We start from the raw sequence: 23,117 nt of genomic DNA on the forward strand, positions 1-23,117 counted from the left end.
CCTTTGATGCACCGTCTCAAGAATTATAACATATTTTTTTCCAAAGTCCAGCTATACTGAGCACTAGCTACAATGCAGTTTAACAGTGTACATTGTCTAATTATGCAAAATGCTATCTCATAACTACCGTAACTATGGGCTAATTCCAGATTTCTGTCAACAAAGCAATATAATAAAGTGCAGGTTTGTGCTTGTTTTGTATCATACCCTTGAACTGCCCTTATATGTGATGGCAATAAAGATCAATTAGCCATAATGGAGACCTTGCACATCTCTACAAGCTGAAGACCTGCCTTCCTTAAAGCCCAGTAGAGCTCTTATGTTATTATGGGTATGGGAGAGCTGATGATTATCCTCCTAACCCATTGGTGCTCAGAAGTTAAATAGGATTTTCAAACCAAGGATCTTAAAAAATGAGCTGAGTGAAACTGAGATGCTGAAATGAAGAGATCTCAGACTTTCCCTCTGGAATCAGTCGGAATGGTGCCCATATTCTCCTATTTCCACTCTTATATTTCCTCAAGTTCTTACAAAGCAATTTTATTACAGATAGTATCTCATTTGATTTCTGCAACAAAATTATGAAATACACCTTATATTTATACCCCGTTAACTGATGAAGAAGCTGAAGTTCCAAAGAGCTACGTTTCACTAATACCATGTCCCTACAAGTCCAATCAAGATATTTTAATTCTGAAACTTAGACATTTTCACTATTCCCTATGTTTTGTAATCCAAGCTTCTTCACGTTTTAGCTAGTACATTTCAACCATGCCACCTATCAAATTAATTGGCTGTCCCTGGTGGTTCAGCAGTAAAGAATCCGCCTGCCAATGCAGGAGTTTGATTGGGTTTGATCCCTGGGTTGGGAAGATCCCTGGAGGAGGAAATGGCAACCAGCTCCAATATTCTTGCCTGGGAAATCCCATGGACAGAGGAGCCTGGCAGGCTCCAGTCCATGAGAGTGCAGAGTCAGAAACGACTTAGTGGCTAAACAACAACAATCAATACAAGCAGCAATATTTACATAACATTAACTATGAACTAAGCCTGATTTTAAGGACTCTATATATAGTAACAGATTTAATCTGAAGATCCTTTGAAGACACTGAATCAGTAATTCACTACGTGACCTTGAAGAAATCACTGAACATTTTTGAACCTTAGTTCTCTCCAATGTAAATGACTAGCTTGTATTAGAAAAGAGATACAGGAAACAGATTTTAATCAAGACTGCCCTTTAATCACTTCCTGAGGAACTATACTGAAAAGTGTTGAGACCAAGTGAGGCTCAGCAGTAATTCAGGCAATGATCACTGTGATGCGTGTCGAGGGTCCGTAAGGGAGAGTGAAGTCATGTTCCAGACTCTCCATCCATAATCCACGTTAACTCCAAACCCTTTCTTAGCACTAACATTCTGTGGTTCTAGGAAGCTAGTTTATTCTTTGTAATTATCCAGTGCAGGCCCTAAACACTAAATTTAGACCACTGAATGCCCTGCCACTGGTCTTCACTTCCCTCGTCTCTCTTTTCTAGTTTGGAAAAGAGTTCTAAAGAAAAACACCTTGTTTTTCCTTATCATGAGAGCATATGAGGGCCTTACTCCGAACCCCTCTTACTGTGACTTGCTTCCAGTTTAAAGACAGTGTTTTCTGGAGGTTGTAACAACAGGCTCTGCGTAGTCTCTGCCGGCGCAGGCGGCCACCCCCAGCTCTGTGCCACGCGCCCCTTCCAGCCGAGCAGTTTCCAAAACAAGACCAAGTAATTGTTTGTACCCTTGTGTCAGCTGTTTCTAAGTGCCGACACCTCCTGAGCAAAAAACAGAAAAACTACTAAGGATGACTATTTTTTGGAGATGACACAGCAGCATTAAAAAAAAAAAAAGAGTTAGGGTTTGCAAATGGAGCATCTTATGGCCTGTCGGTAACTCTGACCAGGTTCAGCTCCCTTCTCTGCCACCCACCATTTTTGTTCACCTGTGAGTTCTACCTCTACATCCCAGCCCCCACAGAGAATTCTGCACCTCTGACCTTTTTGAGACTGTGCTGTATACTCAGCGAGGAGTCAGAAAAGATGTGGTTTTTAATCTTGACTCTACTACTTACTGAGGAAACAGGCCCTGTCTCCGAGCCTCAGCTTCTTCATCTGTAAAGTGCAGATCATCAGAGCACCTACCTGAAAAGAAATGGCTGTGAGAAATACGAAGCAATGGCTGCAAAAGCCTTTTATAGCCTGTAAAGCGCTATGCAGACATGAATTATCTTTCCTTCATTGCTGTGACTTTTTTTTCTCCCCCTTGTAATCTCCTTCCCATTACCCCTTGGGCTTTTCATTCTTGAAAGTGAAAATTGGTTTCAGGCGCTGAGTTCACAGCTATTGTGTAATACCAGCTGCCACAGCACCCCTGTGGGCTTCCTTACGTGGTCCCGGTTGTCACACAGTCGTTAGAATTGGGATGGGTGTTGACTTCAGGGACGCTTGTCGTCTCTGCCGTCTGCCAGTCTTACTGCTCAGAACAAGACCTGTGCTTCCTGTAAGTTAGACATAAACCAGAAAGCAACAGGTAAATGAAGAACTACAGAATTCTGTTCTAGCAAAGTTAATCTAAGCTATGTTGCTTTGTCCTAGTTTTTTAAATCATGCATTATACATACTGACACCAAATATTTTATTTAAGGTTTGCCTTTAGAATGTCCCATCAGAACGATTTGCAAGGCCATGGAAAGAGATTCTCCTGGGAACACGAGGTGTTCTTTTTATTTAGGGGAAACCACACTTCCCCAAAGGAAAGCGTATAGACAGAAACACAAAGTGGAACCTATCTTTGGCTTCATTGCTCATCCTGACTCGTACCACTAAAAGCAGAATGCAAATTCATTGGTCTCTTTCTTTATGTTAAGTACTGAGGACACCTTGGATAACTGGTATGGGGTGCCCAGTCTCGTGCAGAGACATAAGTATCACTTGATATTTATTCTTTTTTTGCATTTAAAAAGTTTGCAACTTTTTCAATTATTTCTGTAACTGACATTTATTGTAATTATCTAAAGCCCTGAAAGAGAAGTTAAATTGAACCATAAATGTGGGAAAGTAGCTCCATAGCATATTCTGTCACCTGATATTTAAAACCTGTTATCCTACGGGCAGGAGTCCCCTCTCACATATTAATCATTCAGGGAGATTTCTCCTGAGAGTTAGTACGACATTACAGTGTTGGTCTGCCATGCTTCTATCTCTAAAGCTATGCTTTCTTTTTCCCCAACCATTTTTACACTTATCCTCTGAATTCCTATGTCCTCTGCATATGTCAGCCTTTAGATAACTAGAGCTTAGCAATCATTCTCCTTTATTACTTTTGACCCAGCTTCTGTAAATTTTAGTTGATTCATTTTTTTAAAGGGGATCATTTTTTTTCCTGAATTAAAAAAAATATATATGAATCTGATTCCTCACATACCAAATCCCTGCCCCGATGTGGGAAGCTCCCCTGAACACTTTTTGGAGCAGTCATGGGTAGGTGCCACTTAGAGGAAGCACCGGGGCCCCTTCTCCGTGACTTAGGAGGTAGCCCAGCCATGCCATTCTGAGAGTGGACCCTGCTTGAGGGTGAGGCGAGACATGAGGTGGGCCTGGGGCCATTTCCCACCCCAGGGAAGACATCCGTATTCACTTCTTTAGCCATAGATCACTTAATTTCCCCAGATCAGCCTTGTCATTATCAAACCTGCCTGTAATACTAACTCCTTTCATGAAATCAATTCATCCTCCAGAGGCTGTGGCTTCTGAAGCAGCAGCACATGGTTCTGACCTGACTCTGAAAGTTTCAGGGGCTATGAGGAGATAGAGCAGTGAGACCCAGTGCCCTTTGGTTTCAGAAAAAACTACCTCGGGGCTTCCCAGGTGGCGCTAGTGGTAACACACCTGCCAATGCAAGAGACTCAGGTCCGATCCCTGGGTCGGGAAGATCCCCTGGAGGAGGACGTGGCAACCCACTCCAGTAATTCTTGCCTGGAGAATCCCCATGGACAGAGGAACCTGGCGGGTATAGTCCATGGGGTCGCACAGAGTCGGATACGACTGAAGCGACTTAGCACACACACGACACTTCTCCTCTGTAGGACAGCATACAAAAAGCCCTTTTCAAAACTTAAACTATTTCCCCACCAAAGATAGTCAGTCCTAGGCCTAATGCGAATGAAAGTGTGGAGCCTTCTAAGTTGGCAGCTGAATGAGACGAATCTCATGCCTAGTTCAACTGGGCAAAATTGATGATTAGGAAAAAAAAAAATTGCCAAAAGCCAATTTACTTTCCATGCTTGTATGTTGACTTGAGGCTCACTGAATGAGAAGGCTTATAGCAAATGACACTGGAAGGGTGGAAAATTATACTCCATGGTCTGCCTTACTTTTCAAAGTTTCAAGGCTAGATTTAGCAGTGATTAGAAGAAGTGATCGGAGAAGGCAGTGGCACCCCACTCCAGTACTCTTGCCTGGAAAATCCCATGGACAGAGGAGCCTGGTAGGCTGCAGTCCATGGGGTCTCGAAGAGTCAGACACGACTGAGCAACTTCACTTTCACTTTTCACTTTCATGCATTGGAGAAGGAAATGGCAACCCACTCCAGTGTTCTTGCCTGGAGAATCCCAGGGACAGGGGAGCCTGGTGGGCTGCCATCTGTGGGGTCGCACAGGGTCGGACACGACTGAAGCAACTTAGCAGCAGCAACAGCAGCAGAACAAGTGATATAGGGCCCTCCTCAGTTTTTTATCTTCTTAACTGACCCAGCATTTTCTTGATGAATTAACATTAAAGTCTTCAGAGCCTTGGAGTATATAGACTGGTGAAGCTTTTGTCTCACAAATGAAAGGAGCAGACACTTGCTTTTGAACAGTGTGTTTCTTTGGGAAATAAAATGGAAGGTGAAAGATCCAGAAATTCTGGTAATGTAGCAGCGAACTATTGGATGGAACCTCTCCTTGAACTCAAGGGGTTCCTTTTAGGTAGGAATGCTGGGCGTGCAGCCACAGTGCTGCATTTCTCAGTGTCGGACGTAAGGCGGTCTCTTACATCACTGCCCTGCTGAACTGCAGAAGGCCAGCCTCCTGTCGTTCCTCCGACCAGCGACCACCTGACTCTGTCACGGTGCCAAACAGTTCTATGAGGGTGAAGGGAGGTGGGGAATGGTTGAAGGAGGGAGAGAGCAAGGGAAATTAGCCCTGAACTGGGTCTGTTTCCTGGGTTGCAGAGCAGGGCTTGTAGCTGTGGCTTGTGACTGGTTGTTAGTCCACTGTAATTTTTCCTTTTTTCTCTTCTCAGGAGGACAAGAAGATTGCATTCTCTCTTATGAGCCTGTCACAAGGCAGGAAAGTAAGTTTCTTAGCATGCTCTGGTTCCTGATTTCCAGGCTGTAACAGGTGACCCCATTTCAGGAGGGAAATAAACTGCTTAACATGCAGCAGTTCCCAGGTCAGACCCTGCTCTTTCTTTGGCCCTGTGGCCAAGCAGACACCTTCCCTGCAGCGAGTGGGCAGTGACAGCTCCCAGGAGGATGGAGCTGCCCTCTGGAAGAATGATCCCTAATAGGAAGGAGCACATCCAAATTATAAAGAGCACCACTTACAGGATCGATGGGTAAAATCCTCCTGCAGGTTGATGTTCACTTAGTATTGAGGGCTTTCTAGCGGGGCTTCTAAGAGAGAAGCCACCTTCCGGGCTGCTCCAGAAGCCTGGGAGGAATTTATACCGAGGCTGATGGCTCTTGACAAAGATCACAGAGAAAATTCAGGCATCAGAGAAGGAATTGTACCAAATGAACTTTGAGTTCCTTGTAGCCCCGTGATTACAAAGGAATTGGGAAAATCCAAGCAGAGAATGGGGAGTATTTTGAACTAAGGAAAAGAAAGTATAAAAACCTAAGATGAAAAAAAAAAAAAAAAAACCTAAGATGTCATTACTACTAATGATGACTTTTGAAGTCGTTGCCTAAACAATGGTCAAACAGCTACTTTGGAATCTTTTTTTTCTCCCACTCAATTGACTAAACTCGGTAGTGTTTTGATTGTTGTGTAGGCATACGTGAAGAGTAAGCAAAACGTCTCCAAATGTTTTTTTTCACTGACATTGCAGTTGCTTTTCCCTGTTAGTAAATTCTGGAAAGTAGACTCAGCCAACACACTCAGTGTTAAAACATCAGTTTCCTATGCAGGGCTCTCCGGGCAATTTATCCACCGAAGTAATAGCCTCAGTAGTTGTTAGTGTTCGGCAAGTTTGCCCTAAGATCCCCAAGTCGGACTCCTCATCTGCATCTTCCTTTCCCTCTTGGCAGTAAACTATACCCGACCAGTGATTATTCTGGGCCCCATGAAGGATCGGATCAATGATGACTTGATATCTGAATTCCCTGACAAATTTGGCTCCTGTGTGCCTCGTAAGTATCATTCATCTTTCCTCTAGAAATAAAGCATGGCTCTTTTTGAGATGGTAAAATGTAACTCCATTTTTCCAGTAGTCTCCAGTGATTCAAATACCATCAGTCACCTAATATCTGAGCATCTCATTTCATTCTGCCAAATACATTCCCTCTATACTGCCATGCGTTATTCTCTATTTAGTGAGTAAATGATGTAGTACCCGAGAGGGCAGGATGAATGCTTTCTTTGTAACTCCCATGGTATTTAAGATAGCATAGGATTATTGATAGGCCTTCATATTTTCTTGTAGATTGGTCGAAATGTTACTGAAGCCTCTTTTCCCACAGAATGATGCTACAAGGCAAGTTTGTTTGTCCAACACACAGCAAGCCAAATGCTGAGACGCAAGGTTTACAGCAGAGAAAGGGCTTGTTTATTCATGAGACTGCCACTCAAAGAGGTTAGAGAAGAAATCTCAGACTCACCTCCCCGAAGCCAGGGGCTGGGGATATTTGTGGGATGGAGGAGCAGCATAGTCTGAGGTGTGGGGAGCGTGGGGAAGGGTGATTGAAAATGCAAAGGTAAGGTATTCTCATTCTGGGCAGGTGCAGGTAAGCTTCAGGCTTCATCATGGGAAGCAGATTCAGAAAATGTCAGCATTAGCATGTTCTGAGGGTGGAGTTTGGGGCCCTCTGATGTTCAAAGGTCACCAGGTAGACACTGACACTTGTCCAGTTGGAGGGTCAGTTGTCTTAACCACTCTTAACCACCTCAAGCTCAAACTGGACACAGCTGACTCTGAGTGCCTAAAACACAACTCAGGCAACACATTGTTGAGGCTATGTGATGCTTGAAAGATATGCAATTTTTTTTTTTTTTTTTTGTAGTAGCAACAAAGTGATCAGTGAGGGCAGGTTACAGGTTTAATGGGTCTAACTAATGATCACCCTTAGTTACAGTAAGAGAGATCAGAGACAATGCTATCTGTTAAACTCATCTCAGGATGACTTAGGGCCGTGTGTCAATCAATACAAAACAGCCTTTCCTTTCCCTTTGAAGGATGAAGACAAGAAAGAATATAAAGTTTTTACCCTCCTCTCGGAAGGAAATGGCAACCCAATCCGGTGTTCTTGCCTGGAGAATCCCAGGGACGGGGGAGCCTGGTGGGCTGCCGTCTATGGGGTCGCACAGAGTCGGACACGACTGAAGTGACTTAGCAGCAGCAGCGGCGGCGGCCACTGCTTTCTTGTCCTTATGGACAGCCGTCAGGCCCCCCGGTCCCTCTGACACATCAGGACAGCCCTCCCTGCAGAGTCTGTCTGCTCTCCTTGCTGCTGCTCCCCACCCATCACTTCTGTCCCTGCTCCCACTGTGCCACATGAAAATGCTAGAGGCTTTCTGTGTGTGTAAACCCACCAGGAAATTTTAATTTATTAGACCACTGAGCTCTTAAATCTGATCTCAGCAGATATTTCTTTCTCACTCAACATTTTTTAAGCTCTTGGCTCTGAAGTGTCTCTTACATTTCAGGACTGCAAATGTCTGCTGGAGTACAGGAGAATAGCGGGATCGCACGTGTGCAGTGCATGGGCAGGAGGGAACCGGGACGAGTGTGCTGTCTGGTGAAACGGTCCCGGCAAGGGTTCTGGGTAGCCATCTTGCCACAGAACCTAACCTGAAAGAGACTCCAGACAGAAATGATCAAGTCAAACCCTAGTCCATTTGTTGCAGCCCCCAGCTTGTTCCTCTACTTATGAAAGGAAAAAAAAAAAGAAATTCCTGTAGCAGCGTTTCACTACCCCTCCACCTTGCATCGTCTTCTTTCTCTTTTTTAAGTAATGGCACTGTTTTATGAAAATCAATACATGTTCACTGTACAAAACTTGGAAAATGCTTAAGAGTTAAACAAGAAAAATAAAAATATACAGAAAATCTCATAAGATACCCAGAGATAACATCCCTGCTAATATTTTCATAGATTTCTACCTATTCTTTCTTTTCATGCATTTTCTCCTATGATTTGGGTACATGTCAAGTATATACGTTTTTGCTTAATATTGTTTAAATTTTATATAACTACTTTAAATATTTATTATGTCATAATTAGTCCTTTCTTGTTTAGAGTTTTTTGGTTTCTCTACGTCTCAATATTATGAGTTATAACGCAAAATACAATTATAATTTATATGTTATAATTATTTATAATTTATCAATTAATACAGTGAACATCTTTAAGGATAAAACTTTATCTGAAATTTTGATAATTTTTAAAGGTGGATTTCTAATACTATCTGGGTTAAAGATAGAAAATGTAGTTTTAATGCTAATGATAAATGATACGTAAGCCAGTATATCCAGAACAATATCATTTCACTTGTAATCAATATAAAAATTATTGAACTTTTATAATTCTTGGTGGTAAGAGTTGGAAATCCAGTGTGTACTCTGCACGTGTGGCCCAGCCCCGTTTTAATTGCTCTCGAATGCGGCTACAGGTGGCCACAGTGAGCAGTACAGGTGTAGCGCGTCTTACCCGCTCCTGTGTGCTTTTCTGTTAAATACAATTTTTAAAGGTTACTTTCCATTTCCAGTTATCACAGAATTATTGGCTACATTCCCAGTGTTGTACAGTACATCCTTGAGCCTGTCTTACACCCAGCACTTTCTGTCTCCCACTCCCTAACCCCTGTACCGCTCCTCCCCTCCGTAACCACTGGTTTGTCCTCTGTATCTGTGAGTCCGCTTCTTCTCTGTTATAATCACTAGTTTGTTGTGTTTTTTAGATTCCACACATGAGTGATACCATGTAGTATTTATTTTAACATTTTTTTTGATTTACAATGTTAAATTATTTTCTCTTCTCTTCTTACCAAGAAGTTTAACCAGTTCTAACTATGATTAGAGCTGATTGATTTTAGTCCCTTCGTAACTGTGATGGTATCATTTTACATCTTTTAAAGTCCCTGAATATATTTACACTATATGTCCTTTTTTTTTTTATATGAGACGTTTTTTACTTCTTCACTTGTCCCGTAATCTTTTATCGTGTGCTAGACATCGTGATGCTACATTATTGAGCACTTGGATGTTGTTATCAATATCTTCCTTTATAGAGTATTAAGTTTTTGTTTCAGCAGGCAATAATTTACTGACAAGTCAGCTTCTTTGAGTTTTGACTTGGTTTTAGACATTGTGAAGGTAGGTCTAGAGTAAGTCAAGAGTAACCTCATAAAATGCAACCGTTCTGGGGTCTCAACCTAATGCACAGTCCGTCTGAACTTCAGGGTCTCCTAGCAATCCATGGCCTCTAGACTCTCCGTTTGGAAATGAAAATGGAGTAAATGCAGAGTCCCCTCATGTGCTTCTCCTCAGTGTCACAGCTCCAGCACTGTCCGTTGTCCAATGCCTGAAAATACACATCCATACATTTTGTCGAGTTTTATAGTTCTTCACAGTGCAGGGCTAAGCCTGGTACCTGCTACTATGTCATGGTCCTTCACAGCACAATCTATGTTGAGGGTGTGTGCTAAAAAAAAAAAAATGGGTATAACAAGTTTATGAATATAAAGTTACCTTATTTTCATCTTTTTTCATTTTATAAAGATACCACAAGGCCAAAGCGTGACTACGAAGTGGATGGCAGAGACTATCACTTTGTCATTTCCAGAGAGCAAATGGAGAAAGACATCCAAGAGCACAAGTTTATAGAAGCCGGCCAGTACAATGACAACTTATATGGAACCAGTGTGCAGTCCGTGAGATTTGTAGCAGAAAGGGTATGTTCTCCAGTCATCTTACATCTCCCCTGAAGAAGGTACCCAGGTGGCAAACTGCATTTTTTTTTTTTCCTGGTCATTACTCTTCCCTGATTTCATTTGTAAATTTTGATTCAGTATTCCTTTTAAGAACTCTGAGCAGAGAATCTCTTGAGAGCAAGGTCATTAATCTTTGTTCTAATCTCAATAAAGTATGCTGACTGACCTGACAGGGGAGAGGAGGAAAGGGGGCTTATAAACCCAAAGGCAATTAACAGCTTGAAGTTTATGGAAATTCACTTTGTCTTTGACTCACTTTTCTTTGGCCCCAATAACTGAACTTGTTCTAAAACCTTGGTCGCTTTCGGTTGTTTAGATCAGAATCCTCAGTTCTTTTTGTTAGTAGGAGTTTACTTTTTATCTCCCTGAAAACTTGAGATGCTTCTGGTGGAAGGGTAGACAGATGAGGCGGACTGCCTGGCCTGTTGCTGGCAGATAGTCTAACTCAGAGGAGGCATAGATGAAATTGTGTGTGCAAGTCGCTCAGTCGTGTCCAGCTCTTTGCGATCCCATGGACTGTAGCCTGCCAGGCCCCTCTGTCCATGGAATTCTCCAGGCAAGAATACTGGAGTAGGTTGCCAGTTCCTGCTCCAGAGGATCTTCCCAACCCAGGGATCGACCCCAAGTCTCCTATACTGCAGGCAGATGAAATTATCCTGCTGATAATTTCAAGGGCAAGGACATGAGAAGACTGTGTAAGGGCAAATAGGATAGGAAGACCCTTGAGATCTGCCTCGAGAAGGATCCTGATCACCTGTGAACACCGAGGACCAATGTCACAGAAGAAGAAAATAAAAAGTTAAGAGCCCATCGTATTTGTTATATAAGTAATATTTGTTGGGTTGATTTGATTTGACACAACTTCCCCCTCCCCACTTTTAATGTTTTAGTTAAAAAACTTCAATGAGAAATATTCACATTTATCTGAGAATACAGTAAGAAGGTGGGTCAGGTTTCTTCTCTCTGGGATGCTGGCTTCTTTGAGCAATATCACACTGTTTCACATCACTTTTCTGGATCATTGCATCTGTTCTCCTCGAACATGAAGACACAGCCTTTGTTATCTCAAACCTTTCTGACCAGTGAATATGCAAACTTCATCCAGGCATTTTATGTAACTGCCACATTTCACAGATAGCAAACTTGGAATATATTAAGTGATAAAAAGTTGAGCCATCTCACTGTGTTTCTCCTGTAAAAGCTCAAGTACTCGCTGGCCTCTTTATTTTTACGTGGATATTATGGATGAGCTTTTATTCCCCTTTGTTGATTTAGGACTGTTTATATCTGCATAGTATGCTTTTTCTCTTCTTTGTAAAGTTCTTTGGGCCTCAGGGTAATGAAGCCATTTCCCTCCAGGAGGTAGAACATAAAGTGTGGCAAATGTGTCTACTCCCCAGAAATACTTTATAAAGCAGTTCCTTGCTCTGAGCACTCATTGCAGTGGAAGCCAAGTTAAATGAGGTATGCTACAATGTAATAGGGTTTTTATTTGTTAACAAACCAAAAATTTACATACGCTATGCAAACCTCTCTCTCCACAGTTAAGATAAAATACTTAAGGTCACTCTGTGTCTGTCCTTGCTCTGTACTAGATGGAGCATACCAAAGGCAGGACATGTAGAAACACTCAGCAAATATTTGTAAAATTGTTCTTAACTCATGGTTACCATTCTTCCAGATTTAGCACTGGCCAGGGTGAGACAAGAAGGTATTTATTTATTCCAACCAACTAGACTTGGGTTTGAGGCTTAGCACTGAGACCTGCGTGAGTTTCTACTGTATGTACTGCTGACATGAGCACTGGGCAAGTTAGTATTCTTAAGCCTTAGCCTTCTCTTCTGTAAAATGCAGTTGACAATTCACATGTCATAGGTGGGGAATTCCTTCTTTGACTAGTTGGGAATTTCTTTTCGACGATTGTCTTCAGAGATGGTTTATGAGGGTTTCATGAGAATGGACTCAGTCACATTATATATGGCTAGATGGCTTCCTTGTGCAAAACATCAGGTATTTATTTAAGGAAATAAATAAAGTTAGCTGAGATAACTTTAGTAAAATGTCTACTCTGTTGGCTGACACTTAGTAAAGGAATAAGAAACATATTACTGCAAACATTCTGCGATGACCCTCTATACCAACTTTTATTTATGCTTTGCAACAATTCTTTTCAAAATTTGAAGAAATGTAGTATCTTTTACCTCCCTCTAAAGCATACTTACTTTTTTTTTTCTTCTGCTTTGATTATAATCATTCTCCCTGGATTAACACCGTATTTTTCTTTTCCTTCTCCCAGGGCAAACACTGTATACTTGACGTATCAGGAAATGCTATCAAGCGGTTACAAGTGGCCCAGCTGTATCCCATTGCCATCTTCATTAAACCCAAGTCTCTGGAACCTCTGATGTAAGTGGAGGGCAGCAGCAGCCTTCATCCAGCCTCTTGTTCCATACGACAGAGCAAACTGCTAATAGCTCTTTGCCATAAATGTTTACACATGGGAATTGCCATTGTCAATTTTCTTAAGCATTCCCTGTTTTAATGATAGATCAAAGTCCTTTTGAACCACGAGAGACACAATGTCAGTAATTCCTGAAAATGTCTTCGCTAATGTTTCTTGATTTTTATTTTGTTTCACAAGTTGTTTTTGTGTATGACTTTTTCATTTTGTCTCCTTGTTTTGAAAGTAGGTTGGTTTGTTTTTATTTTGTCTTGCTTTGCTTTCCAAATGATAGGAAGCAATCGTCTTTAAATTGTCTCTTACTTATGAGAGCAATTCCACTGGTAAATCTTTTTAAATGTGTGAGTTTTCGTAGCGGGGAAATTTTTCAGACTCTCTCCATGGGTGTTTCACATTATTATGGCATAGAATTCTTGTGTTCCTTAATTAAAACCTCATGTATATGGACCACTAGCCTTAAAATGGCAACCCACTCCAGTGTTCTTGCCTGGAGAATCCCAGGGACGGGGGACCCTGACGGGAGGCCGTCTATGGGGTCGCACAGAGTCGGACATGACTGAAGCGACTTAGCAGCAGCAGCTTTATAGGGAGTTTTATTAACGGCCTGGCTGTAAAACACCTACAGTCTTAACCAATAGCTCCAGACCTTTGCACATTTATGAACAGGGAGGAAAATGTATGGCACAGCCTCTTTTATTCTTTTTATTTATTTTAATTACTTTATTTTTCTCTGTGGTGGGTCTCTGTGGCTGTGCAGGCTTTCCTCTAGTTGTGCACGCGGGGCTACTGTGCAGCTGCAGTGCGCAGGCTTCTCACCTCAGTGGCTTCGCTTGTGCAGAGCGTGATTCTAGGGCGAGCGGGCTTCCGTAGTTGCAGTTCCCGGGCTCTGGAGCACAGGGTCAGTGGTCGTGGCTCATGGCCTTAGTTGCTCCACCTGTGGGATCTTCCCGGACCAGGGATGGAACCCCTGCCTCCTGTATTGGCAGGCGGATCCTTTACCAATGAGCCACCAGGGAAGCCCTATTCCTTTTATTTTTCAGAGGACTTGTTAAATATCATCCTTCAAAAACTGGGCAGATATTCATGATCTGGCTATAAAGGGACAATATTTGGGGGGATGCTTTGATAGAAATTGGGGGCTTTGTTTTGTACACCCTCTTATACAAAAGTGATGCTGTAATAGCCTTAAAGGTAGAAGAGCAAAAAGGCTAAGAGCGGGGACCTGGAAGCTGGTCAGGCGTGGTTCTGCTCCTTTGCCACTGTTCAGTTATGTGAGCTCGGGCAATTTGCTTGACCTCTGTAAGACTTAGTTCCTCAGCTCTAAACTAGACACATTAATAATGCAGACGTCAGAGAGCCAGTGTACAGATTAAACAAGATGTTAAGTGTAAAGTTCTCTATACCATTTTTGGCATACAGTAAGTACTTACTAGGGGCTTCCAGATGGCACTAGTGGTAAAGAACCCGCCTGCCAATGCAGGAGACATAAAAGACGCTGATTCAGTCCCTGGTCAGGAAGATCCCTGGAGGAAGGCATGGCAACCCACTCCAGTATTCTTGCCTGGAGAGTCCCATAGGAGCCTGGCGGGCTACAGTCCATGGGGTCACAAAGAGTCAGACATGATTGAAGTGACTTAGCACAGCACACAGCACAACCACTTACTAACTGGTAGCCATTATTACTATGAAAGATTCCAAGTAACTTTATTGTAAAAGGAGTGGAACTACTTTATCATTACAAAACAGGTGAACAGAGCCTTTCCCAAGAGGCGCAAGAGATAACACCAGTGCCATTGTAAGAGCCTTGCCCAAATGTGCCTCCGTTTAGGCCTCGAGGCATTAGAGCATTTGACAGGGTTCACAAGTGAACCATGAAGTACTGGAAAACAGTGTTTATGGAAAGACCAAGGAAAATGAAATCATTCATCCCAGAGGTGAAAGCAGTTACTTGTCAAGGATCGACCGGTTGTTTAGCACCTTCCCTGGGAGGAAGAAGCTATAGTAGCTGGAACTGCAGTCTACGAGGATTAAGTTAAACATGTAGTCAGTCTTTGGGGCAATTGCCAGATGTGTATCTTAAAAGCAGAATTGCAGGCAGACGCTTTACCGTCTGAGCCACCAAGGAAGCTAAAAGCAGAATAGATTCCCATAAATAAGAGATGGACAAAAGTTCTTACCAGGATGAAAAAATAAAGTGAGGAGGTCACTCTTCATACCTTCCGCCCCATGAATTTAGGCATAAAATTATATCATAAAGGCCTTTGGGAACTTCCCTGGTGGTCCAGCTTCTAAGCCTCTGTGCTTCCAGTGCAGGGGGCCTGGCTTCTATCCCGGTCTGGGAACTAGATCCTACATGCCACAACTAAGAGTTTGCATGGTCCAGTAAAGATCCACGTGCTGCAAGTGAGCCTCTGTGCAGCCAAGTATTTTTCTAAAAGAAAAACAAATAAGAGCTCTGCCCACAGCCAGCACATGGAAAAACAGGTATTGATGATAAAATAATGGTTGTTGGCTTCCCGGGTGGTCCTAGTGGTTAAGGACATGCCTGCCAACGCAGGAGACATAAGAGACATGCGTTCAATCCCTGGTCAGGAAGATCCCCTGGAGGAGGGCATGGCAACCCACTGCAGTATTCGTGCCTGGAGAATCCTCATGGACAGAGGAGCCTGGTGGGCTACAATCCACGGGGTTGCAGACAGTGAACACGTGACTGAACTGACTTAGTACTCAGTAGCATCCCTGAGTGGAGAAGGCAATGGTACCCCACTCCAGTACTCTTGCCTGGAAAATCCCATGGATGGAGGAGCCTGGTAGGCTGCAGTCCATGGGGTCGCTAAGAGTCAGATACAACTGAGCAACTTCACTTTCACTTTTCACTTCCATGCATTGGAGAAGGAAATGGCAACCCACTCCAGTGTTCTTGCCTGGAGAATCCCAGGGACGGGGGAGCCTGGTGGGCTGCCATCTGTGGGGTCACACAGAATCGGACACAACTGAAGTGACTTAGCAGCAGCAGCAGCAGCATCCCTGAGAGCATGTATTAAGTTCCTCCTCATGTCAGCTACTGTGTTGAGCACTGAGCAAAGTGAATTAAGCAGCCACACATTTCCCTACATAAAGGTGATTTATAATCTGAGAAGAGCCTCATAAATATTATTAGTACTGCTAACATTAATAAGACGAAGAGAAACATGTCCCCCACCTCCTGGAAACAGCATCTTAAAGGCCCATTTCAGAAAGAGCAGAGTAAGCTTTCCCATCACAAACAAGCAGTGGGCAAGTGGCTTCCCGGGGAAGGGAGGCCTGGGGGAGAAGAGCAGCTGCACGTTCGGTTCAGCGTGCCCCTGGGGACGTTCCCATCTGGTGCTCAGCAGGAGAAGGCCGGCTTCCTCCACAACTGCAAGACGACTTACTTAATCTGGCCTTAGGGCCCCGTCACGGCCACTTGTGACCAAGGAGAAGTAAGCGTGCTGAAGGCTGCACCCCACGACGAGACGGTGAATCTGACCTCACTTGCTGCAGCCGTTTGCGTAGTGCAACACCAGTGACATTCAGACCGATGGGATCGTGTTAGGAAACGCTGGATGTTTACTTTCCAGTTCAGTCTTTCTGAGGGTTTTACTTCAGGAGCAAAGCTGGCATGAACTGCGCCTTCCCCAGGGAGGGGTGAGTGCCAGGTGAGCTGGAACCGCAGCATGGCAGCTGCCACATTTGGGCACCAATACATCATCACACACAGTGTCCTCAAGTGCATCACCCACATCAAAGCACAGGACTTATTAGCACACACATCGCTGACTCTTCAGAGAAGCAGAAAGTCAAGGGTGTGCATGAACGAGGTGTGTTTTCACATTGTACCGCCATGTGACTTCTATCCCCCACCCCTCCCCATGGCAATGAGTGGCTTTCCTGTGTGTCTCCACCGCACCACCCAATATGCTTTTACCTTCTTGCTCCCTGTGTTTACTTCTGTCTTCAACTATCCTGTAATTATGTTTATTTGTCTGTCCATTCATTCATTCACTTATTCGTTCAACAAATTTAAGCACTGACCAAGATCCATGCCACATGCTGATGAACAAGCCCTGGTCTCTGGCCTCAAAGAACTGGCAGACTGGTCAGGGAGACAAAACAACTTCATGTATTAGAGGATAAAAACCTGAATTCAAGGGGCTTCCCTGGTGATCCAGTGGTTGGGAGTCCAGGCAGGCTTCCACTGCAAGTGTTGCAGGTTTGATTCCTGGAAGAGGAACTAGGATCCTTCGTGACACACAGTGAGGCCAAAAAGAAAAATTCCATATTGCTGCAATAAATGCAAAGGGAATTCAGAGAAAATAGGCCAGCATGGCCAGGGAAATCAAAGAAGATCCAGAACTACATGATTTCTTGACTCCTGGAGCAAAATACTATCTTTCTATGAGAAGTATCCATTGGTTTAAGCTCAGCACTTTCTGCCACCCAAAAATGACTGCCTCTCAAAGCTTCTGGGGTTAGTGCTGTTTGGGAAGAGAATTATAGATACCATTCCTCAGACAAGATGAGTTTATTTCAACAAGACTTCAGGGAATTCTCACTTCTATATATTGTAGCCATCAACATCAAGCCTATAGTCATGCTAATGTCTGACTTCAGTTCAGTTTTGTATATTTCTAAATAGGGGTCTCTTTTGAAAGAACATCTTAGTGTAATGAAAAGTCTCTTTAACTAAAAATTGATTAGTGAAAAACAATAACTTTGAGTGCTTTCATGAAATTCACTCCTTTACCTTAAGCAAGTCTTACTTACTACTTCTGGCCTCAGTTACTTGCTCTGAAAAAGGAATTAAGACTACATGCTCCAGACCCAGTTCTCTGACTTCCTAAAGTGAGAGGCAAAGGCAGCAATGCCTTCAAAATTCTGTCTGCACCTCTGATGCATCCCGATGGACCAATCAAAATGTCTTTGCTCTTGGCTGAACTTTTATCAGCCCAGTGCAGTCACACTGATATTTTTATAATGATCAGAGGCAATGATTAACAGTCTTTGAGTAATAAAATGTCTTTGATTAAGAAAGAATGAGAAGGTAAAATATTCTTTTTTTTTTTTTTAACATAGACTTCAGGTTTATTCTTTTTTTTTTTTTCTAATTTTATTTTATTTTTTAAACTTTACATAATTGTATTAGTTTTGCCAAACATAAGAAATATGGTGTATTTGGTTGGCAAAAAAAAAAATGTTCACACCTAGAAGACATGGAAGGATAAAGCTGCCCCTGGTTGGGAATCCATAGATTAGGTTACTCTCCATTTTCCTCCCTCCTCAATTTGTCCTTGAAACTTTGTTGGATCTAAATAATCTCACAATGATTAAGCAGCACACACCTACAGTTAATGATACACCAACAGCTGAGAGACTAACAGAAAGGACAGAGAGCGCCTGGTGTAATTACAGCCCATTTTCCTATCCACCGAAGAACTGATGCTTTCAAACTGTGATGGTGGAGAAGACTCTTGAGAGTCCCTTGGACCGCAAGGAGATCAAACCAGTCCATCCTAAATGAAATCAGTCCTGAATATTCATTGGAAAGACTGATGCTGAAGCTGAAGCTTCTATACTTTGGCCGCCTGATGAGAGGAGCCGACTCGTTGGAAAAGACCATGATGCTGGGAAAGATTGAAGGCAGGAGAAGGGGACGACAGAGGATGAGATGGTTGGATGGCATCACGGACTCAATGGACATGGGTTTGAGTAAACTCTGGGAGTTGGTGATGGACAGGGAGGCCTGGCGTGCTGCAGTCTGTAGGGTCACAAAGAGTTGGGTACAACTTAGCAACTGAACAGCAATTCCTATCCAAACAAAAATAAAATAGGCGTCAGAGATTCCTTCCTGCCAGGCTTCTCTTTCCAGCTCACTATTTGATATGACTTACTTAGAGCCTGTTTGAAATATTTTGGTCCCAGAGTTTTTGATTGTTCCATTCTCTCTGCATCTTTAATTCAAGCCATCTTTAGCAGTTCCTTGAAATTCCATTTGATAATAAAAACAGAGGAAGTCCAGAGCTCTTTGGCTATAGACGTGCCTTACAGCTTGAAGTTGAGCCTCTAGAGCTACAGAATCCTTTTTCAGCCTGAAAGACACACATGCCTGAGGCGCCCGTCTCGTTTTCTATAATTTGTTGGAAGACTGTCTCTGTTTCTCCACTCCACGTGTCTGCTGCCCACACTGAAGATGAACAGCAGCCTTTGGGGAGGGTGGGAAGGTCAAGAGATCTAAGCTTTCTATGAGGTCAGGACCTGAGAACAGTCAAGTCTTATTCTCTTAGATGGAATGAGCTCCGGAAGGCTGTGAAGTATCTTCCCTTCTCTCCACTTGCTCTCCTCCCCTCCCTCTGGCCACCCCAGAAGATTGTGTTCAATTCTAAGTCATGGACTCAATGGACATGAGTTTGAGCAAACTCCGGGAGATGATGAAGGACAGGGAACCCTGGCATGCTGCAGTCCACGGGGTCACAAAGAGTCGGACACAACTGAGCGACTGAACAACAACAACAACGTCCCGTATTTAAAAGAGGTTGAAGAATTGAAAGAGACACGTGTACCCCAGTGTTCATTGCAGCACTGTTTATAATAGCCAGGACATCTGCCCATCAGCAGATGAATGGATAAGAAAGTTGTGGTACATATACCCAATGGAGTATTACTCAGCCATTAAAAAGAATACATTTGAATCAGTTCTAATGAGGTGGATGAAACTGGAGCCTATTATACACAGTGAAGTAAGCCAGAAAGAAAAACACCAATACAGTATACTAACGCATATATATGGAATTTAGAAAGATGGTAACAATAACTCTGTATACGAGACAGCAAAAGAGATACTGATGTAGAACAGTCTTTTGGACTCTGTGGGAGAGGGAGAGGGTGGGATGATTTGGGAGAATGGCACTGAAACATGTATAATATCATATATGAAATGAGTCGCCAGTCCAGGCTCGATGCAGGATACTGGATGCTTGAGGCTGGTGCACTGGGACGACCCAGAGGGATGGTACGGGGAGGGAGGAGGGAGGAGGGTTCAGGATGGGGAACACGTGTATACCTGTGGCGGGTTCATGTTGATGTATGGCAAAACCAATACAATATTGTAAAGTTAAAAAATAAAATAAAATAAAAATAAATAAAAGAGGTTGAGACAGACGAGAACAAACTCTAAGGACGGGTGACCAGGAAAGTTACACATTTCCAAATCACATCCAATGAGAGAATAGATGAAGGAAGCAGGGCAGTTTTTTCTGGAAGAATGGAAGCCCTGAGGGACACATCAGCACTTAAACACCCAAAGGCCTGTCCTGGAAGAAGGAGGTTCGGTTCTGCTCTGCAGAGCTGCAGAGGACAGAACTAGTGAGTGGATATCATGAAAATAGATTCATCTTCAATCAAACATGGGACCAAGAGATGACCCCCTGGGAGCGTGAGCGCCCTGGGGTCGGGGCAGCGATAGGGGAGGATGGGGGCAGCGACAGGGAGTTCATTCTTGTGGCTGAAAACATCCCAACAAAGAGGAGTCCCGTCAAGGGCTAGGAAGCTCCTGCTAAGATTGCACTCGGCCACGTCCACTGTAGTTTTTCAGGATTTGGTGTGTTCCCTTTGTGTTCTAACACCAAACTCTCCCTTTTCCCAGGGAAATGAATAAGCGTCTAACAGAGGAACAAGCCAAGAAAACCTATGACCGTGCAATTAAGCTAGAACAAGAATTTGGAGAATATTTTACAGGTATGTTCATTCGCATTTGTACTGTGAGAAAGAGGATGAATTGTCTGACATTTGGCATAGAGGGGGCTCTGGGCCTGGTATACCTGGGCCCTAGCACCTTCCTGCTAAAAATGCCTTATTTGCCACTTCTTCCATTTGATTCAAAACTCTGGGTTCCTTCTTCTCTGGATTCAGCTTCCTGGTTCCCACTGGCCCTACCCAAAACCATGAGTGGCAGAGACTGAGCTATCTCCTGGGAGAGAGATGTTAAGCATTAGTATCTCATTCAAAGATGACTCATTGGAAAAGACCTAAATGCTGGGAAATATTGAAGGCAAAAGGAGAAGGGGGCAGCAGAGGAGGAGATGGTTAGATAGCATCACCAACTCAATGGACATGAATTTTAGCAAACTCCAGGAGACAGATAGTGAAGAACAGGGAAGCCTGGTGTGCTGCAGTCCATGGGGTCACAAAGAGTCGAACAGGACTTAGCAACTGAACAACAACAACAAAATCTCATCCAACTTCTCTCCCTGAGATGATCAGAAATTTGAAAATGAAACTTTTAAGGCTCCAGATGTGCACTGTCCAAAGCAGTTACTCTTGAAAAGTAGTCCCAGGGTCTCTAGTCTCTGCTTCATGTGCCTCTGGGTCTGTCTCCCCATTAGGCACCAGAAGAAGATGCTTGAAGCACTTCCTGTGTTTCAGTTAATTCCATGTCATATCTTAATGCATAAAAAAATGTTTTTTCTTTTTAAATATTTCCTTGGAAACATAAATTAGGGGGGATATTTTGTCCTGGGTATCATAGGTTCTCTATTCTTATATGCTTTCATGAAACACTGATCAGGTCCAAAAAGTGTTCAAACTTTGGAATTTGCCTTACAACTGATAGGTCTTCCCTGTAGTTCAAATGGTAAAGAGTTTTCCTGCAGTGCAGGAGACCCGGGTTTGATCCCTGGGTCGGGAAGATCCTCTAAGTTCAGTGCAGAACTCAGGCCGTGGGATCACAAAGAGTTGGACACAACTCAGAGATTAAGCCTACATACAGTTACAACTAATGGTTTAAAACAAGAACTTTCCTCCCCAGTTACCTTACATGAAGTTAGGTGTTTTCCTTTTTATCTCAATCAAAAGATGAGAAAGCTGGTGCCTTAGCAGTTTGCAAATCTGTTGAATCAGGTAAATCTTAAGTAAAATTTCCATCAGTAACAAAGATATGAGTTATGTTTCCCCCTAAAAGAACATCCAGTATGTTCAAAACAATGTACATGTTGAACAATGCTTTATATTCAGGAATAAAATATAATGATCAGCACATTCCAAGGACTGTTTTTGAAAATCTAAGCCATGTTTCAGTAACAACTTCTTTTTAAGCCCCAGTGTCATACAGATAGTATTGATGTGTTTGGGATATCTATCTACAAGATAGTTTTTGTCCAAAGGAGATAATAAAATGTATTTAAATCTACTGTAAGTGAATTGGTTTTGGGGGTAATACACTGTATGTTTCCTTCTATTGTATGTATTTTTTGCAAGTAATTGCCATAAGATATTCTCACTATGAAGAGCCCTGAATGGTAAAATCTCAATTTATTAGATTACTTGGAGAATGAACAAAGTTTCTTATTAAAGGTTTTGGGGATTGAGGAGAGTAACTAAAGTTTTTTCTAAAATCCTTATTATTTCCTCTGCATCTAAAATATTCTAATTTCTGCCCATTATAAAATAAGTAATATAAGTCCAGCTTATAAGAGAATATAAGCTGGAGAATATAAGTCCAGCTTTCTTTGGTAACAGGGAGCTCTCAGTCTGAAAATTGATCAATGCCTAGCTCAGTGCCTGGCCCAGAGTCAACACCCATAAAACTTAAATAAATGAGTGATTCATCATGTAGAACTACAGAGAGACATGTAGAAAGAAGGAAGACTGATATATTTATTACTAATCTAGGACATGCCTTAAAAGCATTTTTTAAATCATTGATGTGACCTTGCTTAAGTGAATCTCTGCTTTTTCTTATTATTGTGAAGTCATATGAAGCCTCCTGATGAGTTTGTCACTGTTTGAGCTTCTTCTACATAATTGATGGTCATTCTTCACCAGCCAGGAAATGCTTCCTGACTCCGGTGTGTTTGCTCTTGTTCCAGCTATCGTCCAAGGCGACACCCTAGAAGATATCTATAACCAATGCAAGCTTGTTATTGAAGAGCAGTCTGGGCCTTTCATCTGGATTCCCTCAAAGGAGAAGTTATAAATTAGCTACTGCACCTCCAGCAATGACAGAAGAGCATTTAGAAGAACAAAATATATATAATACACTACTTGGAGGCTTGTATGTTTTTGTTGCATTTATGTTTTGCAGTCAATGTGAATTCTTATGAATGTACGACACAAACTGTGTGAAGCCATGAAGGAAAAGGAGGGGCCAAAGGGTGGGACAGAAAAGACTTCGCAGTACGCGGGGAAGGCTTTGGTTTGCTCAAAGTGCCAGGTGTAGGGACGAACCTCTGATGGGCTCCGTGCCCAAGAGATGGGCAGCCTCCTCACCCAGCAGATGTCCAGAGCTGACTTAGCTGCTGAGCTCCCCGTGTTTTTCGCTTTAAAGAAAAGTTGCCAGCACTTGAACTTCACCAACCTTCCCATTACCCACATCTATAATTGGTACACTTCAAATTTTAGGACTATGCACATCCTTT

The 23,117-nt window shown here is 42.8% G+C and overlaps 1 protein-coding gene across 7 annotated transcripts in view; it reads left to right on the forward strand.

Annotated features, from left to right (window-relative positions):
- Nucleotides 1–22,756, forward strand: part of DLG2 (discs large MAGUK scaffold protein 2) — a 1,083,296-nt gene extending 1,060,540 nt beyond the window's left edge. For all 7 annotated transcript variants that reach the window (XM_070365266.1, XM_070365267.1, XM_070365264.1 and 4 more), the window contains 6 exons: nt 5,318–5,368; nt 6,327–6,428; nt 10,015–10,187; nt 12,523–12,632; nt 20,348–20,439; nt 22,569–22,756. In XM_070365266.1, the coding sequence (XP_070221367.1) occupies nt 5,318–5,368; nt 6,327–6,428; nt 10,015–10,187; nt 12,523–12,632; nt 20,348–20,439; nt 22,569–22,675 (635 nt within the window). In that variant the 3' untranslated portion in view covers nt 22,676–22,756. The remainder of the gene's footprint in view (nt 1–5,317; nt 5,369–6,326; nt 6,429–10,014; nt 10,188–12,522; nt 12,633–20,347; nt 20,440–22,568) is intronic.
- Nucleotides 22,757–23,117: the final 361 nt, after the last annotated feature.

This window comes from Bos mutus, chromosome 29 (genome assembly GCF_027580195.1).
Source record: "Bos mutus isolate GX-2022 chromosome 29, NWIPB_WYAK_1.1, whole genome shotgun sequence".
NCBI classification, from domain to species: Eukaryota; Metazoa; Chordata; class Mammalia; order Artiodactyla; family Bovidae; genus Bos; species Bos mutus.